The sequence below is a fragment of the Neopelma chrysocephalum genome, unplaced genomic scaffold (genome assembly GCF_003984885.1).
Source record: "Neopelma chrysocephalum unplaced genomic scaffold, ASM398488v2 Primary Assembly neopelma1_101, whole genome shotgun sequence".
NCBI classification, from domain to species: Eukaryota; Metazoa; Chordata; class Aves; order Passeriformes; family Pipridae; genus Neopelma; species Neopelma chrysocephalum.
Window position 1 is genome coordinate 2,473,419 of NW_020897764.1, and position 18,217 is coordinate 2,491,635.

The following is an 18,217-nucleotide window of genomic DNA, read 5'->3' on the forward strand; positions in this document are numbered from 1 at the left end:
GCACCACTTCCAGCTTCGTGCTCTCACCTTGTCAGTGCTGTGTTCATGTGATTTCGGCATGAAAAAAAGCTTCCCTGTTGCCTAGGAAGCCAACTACTACTCTGAATGTGTCCTGACATCAGGAGAGGTGATTTCTGTATTGTTCAGATGCAACAAACAGATCACTTAGTGCACACCTAAAAGAGAAAAAAAAAACAAACCACATAGGAGGAGTCTGTTTTTGTGTAAAGATTCTTTTCATCATGTTCTAAGGAGAGAAATAACAATTGGTGTGATATACACGAATGTGTCACTAAGGGAATCACCCCAAAAACACAAATCGGAGCTTCATGGTGAATTGACTCACTGATACTGAGAGTAACTCACAAATCAATCCAATTTGGACAACACAAGGTAGGAGGTTTGTGATACTCAGAGCATTTGGGTTTCACATCATTGCCTAGAAGTCTGTGAATCTCTGAACCCACCATAACCCTTTTAGTCCCCAAAATCTGTAAAATCCTTGGGCAGCATCTCTAGCAGATACCATAGGTAGCTTAGTCATGAAAACACCTTTCTTCTCCCCAGAACAAGATGATTTCAAAGATCCCTTCCAGCCTAAACACTTTAAAGAGCCCAAGGAGACCCAGGAAATGGAGGTACAGTTAGGGGCTGCCTCTATGTACAGATCATTATTATCTGCCTTTAATTTAGAATAGCCTTGAGACCCCTCTAAACTGAGCCTGTAACTGAGGAGCCCTGACCTGACACTGTGTAATGAACCTTCCTACCTTGGCCTGCCCGCACTTGAGCTCTAATTAAGCCACTAATGACATAACATCAGTAATTGCACTGTAGTGGTGGTGGGGGAAAGCAGCTCATACAATTTAGAGAAGTAACATAAGGGCAAGCCCTTCCTCCCTTCACCTTATGGTTACTCCCAACAAAAAGCACTGCTGCAAGAGGAAAGGAGCTCTCTGGAAACAAAATCTAAAAGGCAAATCTGAAAATTCCTCTTATGTGCCCTTTGCCCCCCCTGCCTTTTTCTTTTTTCAACTGTCAGATGAGTTTTGTGTTTAATTAAAACACACAACCCCACAGTGTCTTAGAGCAACTTGACAGGCTCATTTTTTGATCCTCATGTGAATAAATTCAAATTGTATATAGCTATTCAAGCATCATTTATTTTATTGGAGTTACTGACCTTTTCAAGGGTGCTGTGAAAAGTGATGGATTAAGAGCACTGAAATTTGACTTCTGCCTTGTACTCAGGGCGACAAAGTCAAACATCACCACCCTCATACGTGATTATGTCTCTGCCTGATCACAGATGGGGACAAAGTGCTGCTTTCTTCTTCCCTCCAGTGAACAATGGTCACCAAAAATGGAAAACACGAAGATTTCAAAAATAATGCAACTCTGTGACCTCTTTCAGTCACAGCTCATGAGCTTAACTTGAATTAATGAAGAATTGAAATAGAGTTGAAGCTGAAATTCATGTTTTGTGAAAGAACATATACAACAGGACATACTCCTGATAGCACAAGGGAGAAAGACTTTAAGCTGATGGAGAGTAGATTTATAGTAGATATTTGGGAAGAAATTCTTCCCTGTGAGGGTGGGGAGGCCCTGGCACAGGTTGCCCAGAGAAGCTGTGGCTGCCCCATCCCTGGAAGTGTCCAAGGCCAGGTTGGAGCAACCTGGGCTAGTGGAAGGTGTCCCTGCCCATGGCACGGGGTTGGAACAAGATGATTTCAAAGATCCAACCCAAACCATTCTGTGATTCTATGGCAATTCTGTGAGAGAACTATCCCATGGTGCTTCTGGAAAGATAAAAAGACAAGAATGTTACTAGAAGAAATTAATGTTATTTCCAAAAGGGTGCTCACACTAAAAACTAAAAGTCTAAAAACTTCATGAAATTGCAGTTCCTGTCCACATGTGAGCATTCAGGCTGGGACAGTTAAAATTGGCTTCACCCACTGGAGTGAAGAGCCAGGAGCCCAATGTCCAGCTCAGATGAGTTTTGGTTACCTCTTGGACACATCATGTGTATTCCACCAGCATCATTTTACCAGCCGGTGGAAATATGATTAGAGTGCTCTTGTTAAATATTCTTAGTCCCAGAGGGATAAAACCTGCTTCTAAAGATGCAGAGTCTCTTTAAAAGATTTTTTTTTTTAAGTATTTTGTCTGCAGAAAATTATTTCCACTGGTTTTAGATTTCCCATTTCTTTGCCTCTATGCACTGAGCAGCTGCACCACAGGATGAGGTGACACAAGGAACAGGTCTTGCAGGAATTCTGACCCTCATGGGGAAGAAAGATTCTCCCAAGCAAAGCCCTTTGATCCTGGTAGCAATCCTCAAGTCCATCTTTAAACCACATTATTGTGTTGTATCTCAGTTACAAAAACTTTGAACAATGCAGTCAAGAGATTTGTTTGATTGATTTCCTACTTATCTATAGAAGGAACCTGAAGATTGTCTCGGGCAGAAAACAGGGAAACAATTTCAGACACAATCTCAGACTATTTCAGAAGCAAAGGAAAATAACTGCTGATCCCATACATTGGGTGAGAAACCTGTATTTTTATCAACAAAAATGTGAGGGAGAAAATGTGGGTAATCATCCTCCTCTGTTTCATTGCTGAATGGATTTTGGCTTGAACATGTCCCCCGAGAGATTTAATCATTCAGTTCATTGGTTGCTTTGAAATTCAATTTCTGATAGCATTTCCTATATACGTCTGTTAGGTATTTGCTCTTCAAATTAGTGATTTTTTTTTTTAATTCTGATCTCTTTCCTCAGAGTCATATAACCAAGTTTAAATCACACACTCCTCTCTGAAGGTAAAGAAGGGGCAAAAGTCTGGAAATACCTGCCAGGGAAGGGAATTTCATCCTGATTTTATTAAGGAAAATACATTTCTTATGTTAAATTTTAAATGTAAATGCTGCCAAAGAAACTGGTGAACATAAAAATACAATAGGATCAGAGGAGATCAGAGGACAAACCTCAGAAAAGAGGCACCAGGGGCAGTTAACTGAGCTGCTTTCATTCACAGTGACTTCTGCTGTGAAGTGACCCCAGCTAGGAACTGCTCTGCAATATTTCTCAGAGCTAAAATTGTATCAATTTTCTGTTGTTCAAACAGGCAGATCAAATATTTCTTTTTTTTCCAAACCTTACATTCAGCTTTAATAGATTTTTTTTTTCTGTTGTGCTCGGGAACTGAACAGTTTTCTGACCTCTGCTTTTTTTTGTGCCTGGTTGAAAATAATTCCCCACAATCAATCAGCTGCTGGAATAAGAGGATGTATGAGCTGATGGGAAGATCTGGAGTCCACTTCTGCCTGTGCCTGCATCAGCTGTTTCCTCTTGAACAAGTTAGATTGCTGCTCAAAGCTCAGTTTCCCCCAGCTCTGAAGCAAACTTAATGATACTTATCTTCCTTTGCTTTGAGATTCCTGGGTGACAAGTGCTTTAGAGGAGTTAAGAGTCCTTAGGAAGATGGGCTTGTCCTTATTGCAGTGTGGAATTTTGTTCAGGAGAGGGCTGGCACGTGCACCCAAGTGGTCTTTATGATGTTCTAATCATTCACCAAGTAGCATTTTTGTGGTGGCAAGATCAAAGCTTGTCCCAGTAATCAAGGTGTGACCACACCAATGGATTTTTATAGTAGCATCCCGTTCTCTGGTTTATTTTCTTTTTCTCTCAGTAATTCCAGTTTTTGTTTGTTTGTTTCTTTTCTTTCACTGGGAGCTGAGATGAAGTTATTCATGGAGCCAGCTAATGTAATTCCAGCATTTGTTTTGTGAATGAAAATGCCCAGAGCTCATGACCCTCCATGGTAAAGTTAAGGTTGTTTTCTTCCCCCACAGTGTTACCTTTGTATTAAGTGATTTATGTGCCATGTTATTGCCTGATCACTTAGTGCTGTGAGTCCCTGTACAGCTCTTTGCAATCAGGTTTTATTTGAGCTGTTCTGAGTAGTTTGATGTCACTAAAGATCTATCAGCCTGTTCTTCATTCCCTTTTATAGATATGTGTAAAACAGCACAGATATACTGGTAGCTTCTGTCCATTGAGAAAATAGAATATATATGTATATATGTATATATGTGTATATATATATATATTTACGTATTCTTACCCTTTTTCTCATGTATTTTTATGTATAGTGCTCTTCCCTCCAAACTTCTAACAAGTTCAGTGGGAACCTTTAGGGAAAAAAATTTGAATTCCTTTCAGAAACCTGAATGCACTGACCACAGGATCTCCCTTGTCCCCATGCTGACTCTTTCAGAGGACTTCACAAACCATATCATTCTTCCCTTTTACCCCTTATTTCTACAAATGCTCTTCTTTACAAAGAGTTTGTCCAGCTCAGCTTCAGGTTATGGGATGTAGCAGTAGCTATATATAGCAACCACTGGCTGATGCTCTGGAAGACCATGAAACTTTCTTCAGTAAATATCGAGTGTTTAGGTGGTTTTTTTTAGTCTCTGAATATTTTCTTATTTTCTGCTGATTCTCTCCACCCTTATTCTTCCACTTCTGCATTGTTCTGTTGAGAGACTGAGGTTTTGTTATTATTATTGATATATCTTTTTTATTTTCCCTTGTACTTCCTATCTGACTGTCTCATGTTTTTTCTCAACCACTGGATTGCTGATTAAATTACTAAATGATTTTCCTATTGACTTTTTAATTTTTTCTCTCTCTAAACACGAGCAGTTCTTCCACTGCTGCAAGGTTGCAGTTCATAACCTGCAAACTGTTGATGTCCATGAGATTTTCTTGCAAGAAAACCATTTATCATAATTTTCACTGGTTTGCAAGCAGGCTGCCCCAGCTACCCAGAGGATAGAGATAATATGCTAATTTAATTATAGTTGACCAGAATTTATCTCCAATTTTGCCATCATTGTTATTACTTTGTTCCTACCATTTACATTTTGTAGCTCTGGAGTCAATAGTGTCAAACAAGGTGTCCAATACCAGGTACACTCTACAATGTCTCTCATTTTCTAAATGTTCTGTTTCTGAGATGTTCCACAGCCAATAAGAATCTCATACGATCAGCAGCTGCTAACAAAATTTCTCCAAAATTCATCCTAAGCCTTAGAACACTTTCCAGATAAAAAAATCACGTTTCTTCAGCAAGTTGCTGGATGGTTCCTCTTTGGAGAAAGACTTTCTTGTGGTTCTTGCTGTCACCATGTGACAACCTGAGCCTGCCCAGCCTGGGGAACTACCAGGTGGTTTGTTCACATCAGTGTGACCATATTTTGGGGCTGTCATGTCCTCTTGGCCATTTTCAGTGGGCTGGTGGGATGAGTTGGCTGTCCAGGAGCTGTCACTCCCTCCAGATAAGAACACTCTGTGTGCCACTGTTACTTTTGAAAGGGTCTGTGTGTTCTAACGTTGCAACATTTGACGTTTTTAACAAAGCTTTTTGAATACAAGGTGTTTCAGGAGAGACAGGAGGACCATCCCAGCAGTAAGAGGATCACAGAGGGGGTTGTAAGATTGACAAAGGTTGTGAACATGCTCGTGCAGGATGCAGGGCTCCAGTGGGGAAATGGTGTGATCCCAGCCAGGACTAGAGTTTGGACTTGGCAGTGTGGGCAAAGCATCTGTGTGCTCTTGTGTAAGGAAGATGTCTGTCCATTTACCATTCCCTGCTTCCCCCACCAAAATACGACTTCCATACAATCTCCAGGATGTGGATATTCCTGCCCTGCTTCCCTGCAGTGGATCTTTCCCTGCTGCCCCAGGGAGTCTCTTCCAGAGTCTCCCTGATCAGGACCATCACCTCATTATGCCTCATTCTTCTTAATCACATCTCGTTTTTCCTGGTTGTGCATAAAAGCATTTCCCAGCCCTGTGCCCAAAGGAGTCATTGTGTTGCCTGTGACCTTGGAAAAGGAAACTTTTGTGATAAAAAGGCGCTGTCTGAGGATCCTGTCAGGACAGCACAGGAGAACAATTAAAACAGAGCATTAACAAACTGCCAGACTGTTTGTCTGAGGGCAGGATGACAGCATCTAATGCTCCCCCTGAAATGACTGCTCTGATCCCAGTTTGGGTTACTTAATCCTGAGGTGGATTTTACGACATTGCATAAAATTACAAAGTCTAAATGGAATAATTTTTACAATTCCTGGGAGTGAAGAGGAACAAACATTCTAAGAAGCACAGAAGTAAAAGCTTTCTGTGAAGCATAAAATACAAAGCCCAGCAGAAAATGAGCAAAATAAATGCCAGTTGTCCATTAAATTCTCGAAAGAGAAAGAGAAGAGCTTAATGACTTTGCTTTTAAACTCCTGGGCTTGGGGAAAACTCCAAAGAAACCTTTGGAGTCAGCGTTCCCTCTTTTGTGCATTTTGGCAATTTCATCTTGCTAAGGAAGATAAATTTTCTCTCAAATGGAGTTTGGGTTTTATGAAAGAAAAATTTTATGACCAAAAATCACTCACTGAAAAGTTTCTTTTGGTTCAGAAGAGTTTCTGGGTTTGTGTGTTCAGGTTATAGTTGATCAGTGCCAAAGCAGATGGTCCAAATGATTTTTGGATCACTGGTTTGTAACTCCGTTTTGGGGGTTTGAATTTTCATCTCAATTTAGAAATGGAAAGACTAAACTTCCAAAGCTCTGGCAAAATATGAAAACTCTTTCCTTCCCATCTGTAGCTGGAGAGAATCTTATTCCAGCAATAAAGATATTCTTAGCATAGCATAAATAAAAGTAAGAGAAGAAGAAATAAGCCATTTTACTCTGTCTTCAGCACTTCAGCTTTGGATTCATTTTATCCATCAATAAATATTAAGGTAAAAATCCTTAATTCTGTTTTCCATTTGAAGCAGAAAACATCTATAAACAGAAATGAATGAAAATATAAAGTCAGCTTAAGGATAAATAGAAAGAATAAACTGCCTGTCATCATTACTCCTCTTAAGTGACCTTTCCTGTCTCCATTTATGGAACTGATGTGTGGATTCTGTAAGAACTGTCCAGCTCTGAGAGAAATTAGTCTGTTGACACAGAGCTCCAATAATAGCAAGTCCTTGACAAATAATTGTGTATTTCACTCAATACAGCACTGAGGGTCTTTTCTAGGAAAATTCACTTTGCAGTAATAAGACCTTTTTTCCTTTGAAACATTGCTGTACATATGAGGGATAAACACCAGAGGCTTTATCTTCTTTGCCTGTAAATCAGACTCAATCTGGGAGTCACTAGAACTGTGTGGATTCTCTCCAGCTGAGAAAATAGCTCTATTTTCATTTCCAATCCTTCAGCTTTTGCAGGCTGTGTGCAGCAGCCTGTTCCCTGCTTGATTCCCAGATTGTGTTTTCTGTCCTGAACAAACTCAAGCCATCATCCCAATCAGCTGTGGTCTCAGGCCCGGTGGGGACAAATGGACAATTAAAATCCCATCTGATTATGCAGTGAAAATTGATCTTCAGATTAGACCTCTCTGAGTGCTGCTAAAAGGTCCTGTTGAGTCAAGTGTTTTTCTGAAATGGAGTGGTTTTTGGAAAAGAAATCATTAAAACTGAACACACTGAAATGTGCTTCTAGAAGGGAAAACCAAAAATAAGTATTTTGATGTGACCACATTTTCATCGTTTGCCTTGGAATTTTTTGCTTGCTAAGCTCTGCATGTTAGGGCTTATCCTGTTCAAGTCTTAGAGATCTCTCAGAGAAACCTTAGTAGAGACAAAATGTTGGTGTCTCCAAACATTTTTTAAGCTTTCACAGATGACAATGTCACAGAACCTCGGTGGATACAGCCACGTTCACTCGGCTCTAGCTCAGGTGGGATGTCACGGACAACCTGAATATCACTGGGTGATTTGTGTGGGCAGCTGGTCCAAGTCCAAGCCACTCATTTAAAATATGTCAAATGAACCACTGTTGAAAAGTTCCACTTTCTCTTCGCTGAGTATAAATAGACCCTGGGACAACCAGCTGCTTAGAAGTAATGTAAAAATTAAATTATGTCAATCCAACTCATCTTCTTATGCTCATCTTATCCTCACCGTGTGATGGAAGTGCTTTATAGGCAAGGCCAAGTCACTTAGATGTTTTCTCCTAGGTAGCTGATCTAGAATGGGGAAGAATTAGCTGCTCCTTTTCCTGAAGAAACCCGTGGGATGAAGCCAACACCAGGAGCTGTGTGTGTAACAAGGCTGGACCTGTGTCCTGTCCTGGTGCAGTGACAGCTGTGGAGAGAAGACATGAGAAAGTGGAAAACCAAGCCTTGAAATAGCTGCATACATTATTCATAGATTCTGAAGCCAGAAAGAGTTGTGAATTGTTTTTCTAACTCTACTTTATGCATAAAAAAAAGTAAGGATTCTCCTGACTTCATGATCCTCTGCGTCCCAGCCATCATCTCTTGGGTATATATGTGAGGCTGATTTTTCCAGTACTTTCCATCCGGGATACTCTACTTCCACTTGTCCCATTTACCAGCTTTTTAAAAAAAAACAGTTCTCTGGTTTCCAGGGAAAGGCAGACTCGTAGAAGAAGACTACAAATATTAATGGAAGAAGCAGAGTCCCAGTCCCTCTGAAATGCAGACTGGACATCACCGAGTATTCCCAAGTGGATTTTAGTGTTTGCCTTCAGGCCCATAGGCTTGAACACTGCCCAGGTGACTAAGGATGTGTGGCATATTCCATGTAAAAATTAAGAAGAGGACTCAGTTTCAGTGGCCAGTGTTGCTGTTCCCTTCTCCTAGAAAATATAATTGTAAATAATGTCCCTATCAGGGTTTCTTCTGACACCTGGGCAGCTTGTTAAAAGTAAGAACTGATGTTTTTGCCTTCCTGTTGCTTTTGCAGAGAGTTGAGGTCTCTTACCAGCACTTTGTCACAGGCACCAGTGCCACCCATAGTCTTCAGCTGTGCAGGAGAACCTCCAGTGCTGCTCAGGTCTTGGCTTGGGCAGCTGAACTGGGAGAAGGAAAAATTGATTTACATAGAACAAGAGTGTTTCTAGTGAAGTAACATGCGAAGTTTTCAGCTGGCAATTATCCTTCTGATCTGATGAATCACACTTCTGCAGTTTAATTTCAGAAAAGGTCAAAATCCCTAATTTTCTGATGCAGTCTGTGGCAATTTGAATTTCCAGTTCAAATGGAATGATGCTGTCACATCAAAGCAGGACTCAGGAAACTTGAAATGCCTTCTCCAGTCCAGTTCATCACGTTAATCCCATGTGATTAATCTTACTTGCTCTTGCTTAGGACTCTATAATTCAATCTGGCACTTTTCCATTATGATTCCAAAAGCGTCAAGTTTCGGATTGGTGCCTTTTTTGCATCTTCGGTAGAAGTTACCCAAACATGGCTCTGAGCTGGTGAAGAACCTCAAGACTTGGCAGCAGAATTTCAGAGACAAAAGATCTCTGTGGATGAGAGACACCCCCATCCACCTCCCCCTGAGCCTGGACATTTCAGGGGCTGCCTGAACATTCCTCTTTCTGTAACTGAGAAACAGAGCAGTCACCAGTGTGAGGAGTTTAAAACTCAAGTCAAAACAGGGATATGAAGCTGTTTTTGTGAGCCAGTTGACTTCAAGCTCTTAATATGACAAAAAACCAATTCCAACAAGAGCAAATACACAAACTGCACTGTTTTATTTATTCCTTGTACTCCCCAGGGCCCTGCTCTGCTAAGAGAATAATTTCCAAAAACGTCACGTTCACTCCTAGAGCAGCGTTTTTGTGTCTCACGTAGTAAGTGCTTGATGCACACAATTCCCAATGCTGCCAGTCTCCCAGTGTCTGTTTGGATGCTTATTGCACCATTTGTTATAAACAGTGTTGCAGGAACCACAGGGAATGGTCTGATGGATGTCAAGGTACCGTGATCATTGAAATGTGCAGAAAAAAAAAAAGGAGCATATTCTGAGAACACCTTTAAATTGGCAGCTCTGCTGCAGTGTTTGTAAATAGTCGGAAGTGAATCACAGATTTGTTCCATTCATAGGCTGCAAAATGCCAGGAGCCCTGGGAATGGGTGTGAGGTAAAAACCTTCTCACAGGCTTAGTTTGGGACCTCAGCAGTCCTGAGGTGACAGCTCTGTGGTTCTGACAGCCTGCATTGCTGAGAGCTTGGAGACAGATCAGTGTGTTATAAGCTACTCTATGTGTTGAAAGCCACTGAAAACTTGCTCCTAAGTGCCAAAACCTTCCACTGACCACAGCCTACAAATCAGAACCTTCTCTTCAGTTTGTTTTTCTTTTTTCCCCTTTCCCGTTTACACTGACAGGAAACTTATGTAAGAAACTCCCTAACAGGTGCTACAACAACAGTAATTAGAGCAAATCTCAATTCTCAGTGGTGAGGCTGTAACACAAATAATAATTACCCAGCTCAGCAGATTTTTTAATCTGGAAGTGGTAAATCCATCATTTTACCTTTAAAGACAGTGCAAAAAAGGAGGCACTCTACAGGTATGATTCATCTGCTCTGTTTTAAAGGTCTCTTGTGGAGTGCAATGTATACAAACAATAAGGGAGTCTGGTGGTGACTGTTTCACACTTAGATCTCTGCAGTGCAGCCTTGTACTTGGGGAGCCCGACCCCACCATTACAGCCTCCTGTTGAACGGGAGAATGGGTTCAAACACCTCCCAGATCATCACAGCACAGTGCTGGCCAACACTCTGTGCAGGGAGCCTTGGATGAGCCCAGCAAAGAGCCAAAAATCTCACCCTTAGTTCCTCGTTGCGCCCAGGAAAGGAGAAAAGGAAATAAAAATAAGTTCCTTGCTAGGACCTTTAATTTTGTACTCCACTTTCATTGCTGTTTTGGAAACATTAACAGCTGTTGGATGTTTTCTGTATAATCTGGTATTTCTAGTAAAATTCTGAATCTGTTGCAATCAATAGTAAAACCAAAAGGCTGTTTTCAGTCAGACTGGAAGTGTAAAATGTGCCTTTTAGGGTGTATCACATCCCTTAAGCCATTATTTGACTCACTGGTCTTGTTTTTTTCTCTCTCTTCCTTTTATTTCCAGATAAATTTTGTATTTCTATTTAACATAGTTAGGATTTTAATGACAAAGCTGAGAGCTTCAACCACTTCAGAGACAATACAATACAGGTAAGTGAGCTGGCGCTTCTTGCTGTTCTGGTGTTAACAAAGCACTGCCTTGCTTGTCCTGTCCTTGTCCCATCTTTATCTTTCCAGATGCCACTGTTGATGGAGCTCCTTCATTGGGCACACAGTGCTTATTTTTGCAGGCTCTCCATAAAATTTTACCTGTATTTGTTCTGTCCACTCCATTTCAATGTCCAGTCATCACAAACAGCCTTGGTTTACAGGCACAAAGATGTGCACAGCCACAGCCACTGCCCTCTTACCCTCTCCAGACTTGCACGTGGCCCAACACACACGTGAAATTCCCCCTTTTCAATGAAATCTGAAGGATTTGATCTCATGTGAGGGCAGAAACTTTATCAATTTCTATATGTTCACAAGCATATGCCATCCAGAGTAATGCATCCAGCCCTGGGGTCCCAGCACAGGAAGGACAGGGACCTGTTGGAGCAAGGCCAGAGGAGGCACCAGGATGATTATAGCAATGGAATACCTCTCCTATCAGGAAGGCTAAGAAAATTGGGATTGTTCAGCCTGGAGAAGGCTTTAGGGTGACCTAATTGTGGCCTTCCAGTACCTGAAGGGAGCCCAGAAGAAAGATGGAGAGAGAGTATTTATTTATTATCAGACTAAACAGTCTAAAAGCAAATTCTCAAAGACCAAGAGATGCTGAGCATCCTTTTCTTACCATTTGCATGTAGTGACAGGACAAGGGTGAATGGCTTCAAACTGAGAGTAGATTTAGATTGGATATTGGGAAGAAATTCTTTCCTATGAGGGTGTAAGGCCCTGGCACAGGTTGCCCAGAAAAGCTGTGGCTGCCCCGTCCCTGGAAGTGTTCCAGGCCAGGTTGGATGGGGCTTGGAGCAAGCCAGGATAGTAGAAGGTGTCCCTGCCCATGGCAGAGGGTTGGAACAAGATGGTTAAGTTCCCTTCCAACCCAAACCATTCTAGGATTCTGTGATTTTATGATTAATGTGTGCACACAGGCATCTAATGCCCTTTTTAAGGTGTAGGGGATGGAATCACAGACCTGATCCTCAACTAATCATTACCTTAATTTGGGGGGGGCATTCTCAGGTAAATCAGTTCCCATAACTGGCTGACTGTGCAACCTCACAAGCACTAGAAAGGCAGAAAGAAGAAGACAAGAATGTTTAGCCCAGGGCAGCAGAAGGAAGGTGGCCTGGCCCCTTCAGGCACCACTGTGGGCTGAGATCAGCCTAAACAGTCTAAAAGCAAATTCTCAGAGACCATGAGATGCTGAGCACCCTTTTCTTACCATTTGCAGCATCTTCAGAGTATTTATGGACAGGCAGGTCCCTACACTAGGAAATAGCACAGGTTTTGTGGAATAAGATTGGTCTCAATCCTCTAAATCATTTCTGGATAACATAGTGTACTGAGCTGAGTGGAATCTTGACATGCTCCAATCAGTCTGCTCTTGACTTGGGAGGCAGTTTTGCTGCAGCAATGGGTTTTTGTTGTTTTGCCTGATTCCTTCCTTTTACTCCAATCTATGTTTTTGGGACAAAGGGGAAGTTAGTGCAGTTGGTCTGATGTTCTTGTTCAGACCCTTCTCTGAGCATTTCCTGAGAAACGAAGGGAAAAATACCCCATTTTCCTGCTCAGACTTCACGCCATAAAATTAAAACTAGCCTGAAAAAGCCCTGATTCAAATATCAGTATATTTTTATCCCCTCTGCAGCTTTCAGGGAGCATTAGGAATACTAGAATCTGAGGCAATCTAAAGTAACTGCCTTTGTTCTCCATCAGATGACAGGGATCTTATCCTCAGGACAGGCTCTGTGAGGGAATTGTCTTTCTCACAGCCTAAATAGAAACCCTCAGAATTCCAGCAAAGCCTGGGGCAAGCCTTGATGCTCTAAAGCCAAGCAGTCCAAACATTTGTTAAGCAGATATTAAACAATGTGGCAGCTGCTTTTAGACTGTCACTCTGTTGTGACACTGGCAGTGTTTCTGTGCTCCCTTGCCTGTCTTTATCTACCTGGCATTATAAAGAGATTTATACAGACTTGGCAAAGCTATAGTCCTTGTGTTTGTACAGAATCTATTACAGCTGTTCTCAGCCAACACCCCAAGACACTATTCTAATACAAATAACAAGGATTAGCCCCTAATAATTCTGCTAATAATCATTTTAATAATTCTGTTCATAATCATTTATGCTTCGTTGTGCACCACCTGCTTGTTTGTTATTTCTATGCAGTTGAGTTTTGTGTGCGGGTGTTGCAGAGGGAGGGGGAGAAAGGGTTAACATTCCAAAGAGAATCAAAAAATGGGAGTAGAGCAGGTCTGTTGGGCACAGCATTCCTGCCCTGGCCAGCAGCTAAACTGTGCACTGATAACATCACCCTGAGGTGTAGGAAATCACTCAGCAAACCTGCAGGGAATCTCCAGGCTTCAGCCTGTTGCAAGACTTATTGGTAGGAGAGGAGCTGAAGGAAAAAGAGAGAGAAAGGGAGGGATATAAATAATGTTCCCCTTCATCCCCTGGGGTTCAGACTGTGGGCACAAACAGCAAGATTCAAAGGCAAAACCTTTCCCAGAACACGTTTCTCCACGTGGACAGGCACTGGTCAGAAAGGGGAGGCTGTCATTCTTTCCATGTTCCTCCTTCCCACCCCACCACACTTGTCCTTCCTTGTGTTCACTCCTGTGTTGTTTCCTGCCCACAGGAAGGCAGTCAAAGCCACCTTAGTCCTCCTGCCTCTGCTGGGCATCACCTACATGCTTTTCTTTGTCAACCCTGGCGAAGATGACATTTCCCAGATCGTCTTCATCTATTTCAATTCCTTCCTGCAGTCTTTTCAGGTAAGAGAGCAAGTTTACAGCTGGTATCAGCTACTGCTGAAGGGATCCTCAGTGCTTTTCAGCCATGAATCTTATGGTAATGAAGTCCAGGATAGAAATACTAGTTGAAAATAGCTCAGGTTAGTTCACATATACACAACAAATATGTCATATGTCATATGGAGTGGAGATCTCCTCTCAAGTGTGTACTGGAGGAATTCATCCCCCTTAATATCAGCACTACGTTCAGTCTATAGCAACAGCTCCTCACCTGGGCTCCATCTAAAGTCAGTGGAGAGATGATATTTCATTTTAACTGCCTGAGAGAGGATGATGAATCACCCTCCCAGGGTACTGCTCTCTTCACAGAGCACACAGTGGGCTGAGACAGATTAGGTGTTGTTAAAACAAAGGGAAACAACACCTACCTATTGGACTTGGGAGATGAAGACTTTGGCTGTATTGCCCAGCCTCTCACTCCAGCTCTCCTGCAATGGTGCATTCACTCAGCCATCAGAACACATGTCCCATCTCCTCCCTCCTCTGAATTCAACAGGAGTTCTGCCAGGATGTAAAAGGCAGTGGAATGTGAATAATTGCCCCAGCTTTCTGAATTTGGCACAAAACCAAAAGCAACTGAAGATCTTGGATGATCTTTAGCCCTACATTTCTGCCCAGTTGTGTCCTGCAGCTTTACCTCTGCTTAAAGATCTTTTAGAACTAGGATGGAAACATGTTTGACATTGATATTTTACCTCCTACGTGCAGGAATGAGCACCCTGATACCCAGAGGTGTCAATACAAACACACAGCTGTCAAGCCAAATCAAGGGTTATGGATTATAAAAGTTATGAGTTTTGGGTTACTGTTTTTACTGATTGCACATTTATCTTGGACACACAGACAGTCTCACCAGAAATCACAGCTGAATAACCAAAATGAAAAATGTCCCTTTTAATCTGCGAAGAAAGGAACCTTAGCCTTTTACAGTGAGCTAATCCACACATTTCATTCCCTAAAATTAATTGTACTTTTCATCTGCTGACACTCAGTGTCTCAAAAAGTGCTGCACTGCTTGTTTTCTTGTTAGTGTTATGAAGATGTATGTAAGAAAGAAAGCACAGGGAATCTCTCCTTTATGGTGACAATAATTACAGGCCATTGCTAAAACCAAAAATGGGAAGGATTCCACTCACAGGAATTCTGATCTTTGCAGTCCTTACAGGGGTCTGGTCACTGCTGTCAATAAATTCCACAGAGCCCTTCAGCTCAGGGGAATTTAAGCAACCTGATGATAAACCTGCCCACACAAGGCCATCTAAAGCCATTTGACACCCCCTGTGAGTGCCTGAGACACCCACACAGAGCTGTCAGACATGACATAGCACCTGTGAAGGGTCTGGGCCATTTTGGGAGGCAGCTGGATGCTGTAGATACGCTTTAGTGGCAATCCCCTCTATCAGTGGAAGTGTTAAAATATTTACCTAATAATTAACTGCTTTCTGTTCTTTCCAGGGTTTCTTTGTGTCAGTATTTTACTGCTTCCTGAATGGTGAGGTAAGTCATTAATCCTTGGGAGGCAGAACTTACTTGAATGCCTGATTACAGAGACATGAGATGTTTTTACATGGGGCTACAGTTCCATCAGTCTCTCGTAGAAGACTGTTACTGTGCACCTGAATTTCCCAGCCCTCTTTGTGGGTGTCCTTTGTTCTCAAAGCTCTATCAAATTTGGGTTATTACCTGAGAGGTCAGGGCAGAGGAAAAGAAGCCTTCTCAGATTACAAAATTTTTGTTCTTCATTTTAAGACTTCTTTGAAGTTCCTCATTAATTAAAAATGTGATTTCTGGGCATACCTAATTACCTCTGAGCTGGGCTCTTGCTAAGGATACGCTGCAGGTGACCCATTTTTAAAATGGGATTGCCATGCTGAGCTGAGAGGGTTAGTTTTTCCATGTGGATTTCTGTCTCTGAGTGATCAATGCCTGTTGCATTCAGAAAAGAGGGTTGGGGGCAGATTGATGGTGTTCCTCAGAATTTATTTTATGTACAGCCACACAAGCAAGAAATGTTTCATTAATAGCCAGTGTTTGACTTCCACCTCAAAGTGTGAGAGATTTATTTTTACCTCTACTTACACTGCCAGTGTCTTGTGTACCTGCATTTAAGTGTGTCATCTTTGTCCAGTTAAAATTTGTGTTTCTGCAGAAATTATTTCCATGTCTTCATTATTCCTGCTGTATTGATATATATATTGTGCTTTTGCTGGTTCTTAATATCACTGTGGGCTATGAGAAAGAATGGGCTTGACTTCTTATCCTGCTGCTCTGCAGTGTTTTCTGTACTTCAGACAACGAAGCACCAGTATTTTATTTTATTTTAGTGATTTCCCCTCTTCCTCGTTAATTCTGAGGTGGTGTTACCAAGGAGTAGCACAGCTTTCTCAGGTTAGGCATGTGCCACTTTTATATGCTGGCAGCAGAGTGTTCTCAGTTCTCTTCCCAACTTTTCTTCCATAAATTCTCACCACTCCATTTTAAAAGGAGGGTTTAAACCTTCCCCCAAAAGTGCAGGCACCTTAACTGTGGTTCTACAGTTACCACAAGCTGTGCTGGGGAGGTTTAGGTTGGACATTAGGAAAAGGTTCTTCCCCCAAAGGGTGGTTGGACGCTGAACAGGCTCCCCAGGGCAGTGGGCACAGCCCCAAGGCTGCCAGAGCTCAAGGAGGGTTTGGACAGTGCTCTCAGGCATGGGATTGTTGGGATGTCCTGTGCAGGGCCAGGAGTTGGACTTGATGATCCTTGTCAGTCCCTTCCAACTCAGGATATTCTATGATTCTCCAAACCTTGCCATACACCTGGGTTGCTTGTGACTGTACTTATATTTTTGTGAGCTGCTGTGCTGCACCATCTGATAAGGTTTAAGGCACCAGAAGTCCCTTCAGTTCTACTTGTCACATTCATCAGGTTTATGCTGTAAATGCAGAAGGAGAATCTCCCATGTAAACAGCAGGCCTTTTTTATGTCTTTTTTTTTCACTGGTGTCACAGGGAACATGAAGGGCTGGAACCCAGGCTATGATTTCATAATCCATCAGGACTTTCTATCAATCCACTGCACTTCCATTTTGTGCACTTGGACTAGGATCAGCTGGCTGTTCCCACCAGGTTTTCAGGTTTTTTTGGCTGTTCTGGCATTCTTTCAGCTGTCTTTAGTGGGAGAAATATCCCCTTCACTGCAGCAGTCTGAAGCTGTCTGTCCAAAGCAATGAGCCAACTTCCCGTCTCCTGTAACTTAAATGAGTTCAGACATAATCAAGCTTGGCAAAGGCAAGATGATTTGCCTCATGTGCCTTGATAACAATCTACTAGCAGATCTGGAATGATTCCATGACTGATTTTCCAGCTATATCACTCTAATATTTTGGTGGGAATGGGCATTTCTGCAGGAGTCAGTCCAAGGTTAAGACACCCAGCTTGGGTGACGTAGGTGGTCTTGATTTATTTCCCTAAACACAGATATCCAGTAAGTTTGAGAGGCTGTAGATTATCTGAGGCATCCACATGGGTCTTACCAGGTGATACAGGATCTAGAGAAGATTCACATCTGACTGGGAAGTGGGAAGCCAAGTGGGATGTAATGGGGCTCACCAAATGTCTTTCTGTATCACAAATTCAAGCCAATAGATACAACCTTTTTGTCATTAGCTTGGCCTGCAATAGACACCTCCCTCTGCTCACCTGAACTTTAGTCTTCACTGACATTATGGACTAGCTCCACTTTTGCCTACACACTCTATTCACATGTAGACACCCAAAACCAGCTTAATTTGTGAGTGAAATCTTCCCTGCAGCCGCATGTTTGCAATGTGCAACTTCTACTTGACTGACTAAACCATGGCAACCCTGTAACTACTTCTTTGAGGTGTAACATAAGTCCAAACCCTTCAAATATTGCAGCATTATCTATTTGAAAACTGTGAAAGCACTTTGGGCTGGGCTTAATGTAGCGTGGAAATCTTTTTCATGAAGTATCATAAAGCTTTTAAAGGGTGAAATTTCCTGCTCTGTTCCAGCCTCAGCTTTGCACAGCATATAAAAAAGTAGCAAATTCAGTGAATTTTCAGAGCATCCTGGGTTTGTGATCATATTGTCCAGAAAACAAATTTGCATCTTATAGTACACTATTGTAAAAGATCAGCTGCTCTCAGACAGGCATCTCTGCTGGAAGTGGTGATGAAGGTAATGCCACTCAATCCCCACTAGGTACCAGATTTTGCTCTGAAAGAGGAAAATAGCCTGTGAGGA

General features: G+C 42.0%; 1 protein-coding gene across 2 annotated transcripts in view; it reads left to right on the plus strand.

Annotated features, from left to right (window-relative positions):
- CRHR2 (corticotropin releasing hormone receptor 2) overlaps positions 1-18,217 on the plus strand; it is a 143,445-nt gene that overhangs the window by 113,383 nt on the left and 11,845 nt on the right. For both annotated transcript variants that reach the window (XM_027695517.1, XM_027695518.1), the window contains 3 exons: positions 11,014-11,099; positions 13,796-13,931; positions 15,426-15,467. In XM_027695517.1, the coding sequence (XP_027551318.1) occupies positions 11,014-11,099; positions 13,796-13,931; positions 15,426-15,467 (264 nt within the window). The remainder of the gene's footprint in view (positions 1-11,013; positions 11,100-13,795; positions 13,932-15,425; positions 15,468-18,217) is intronic.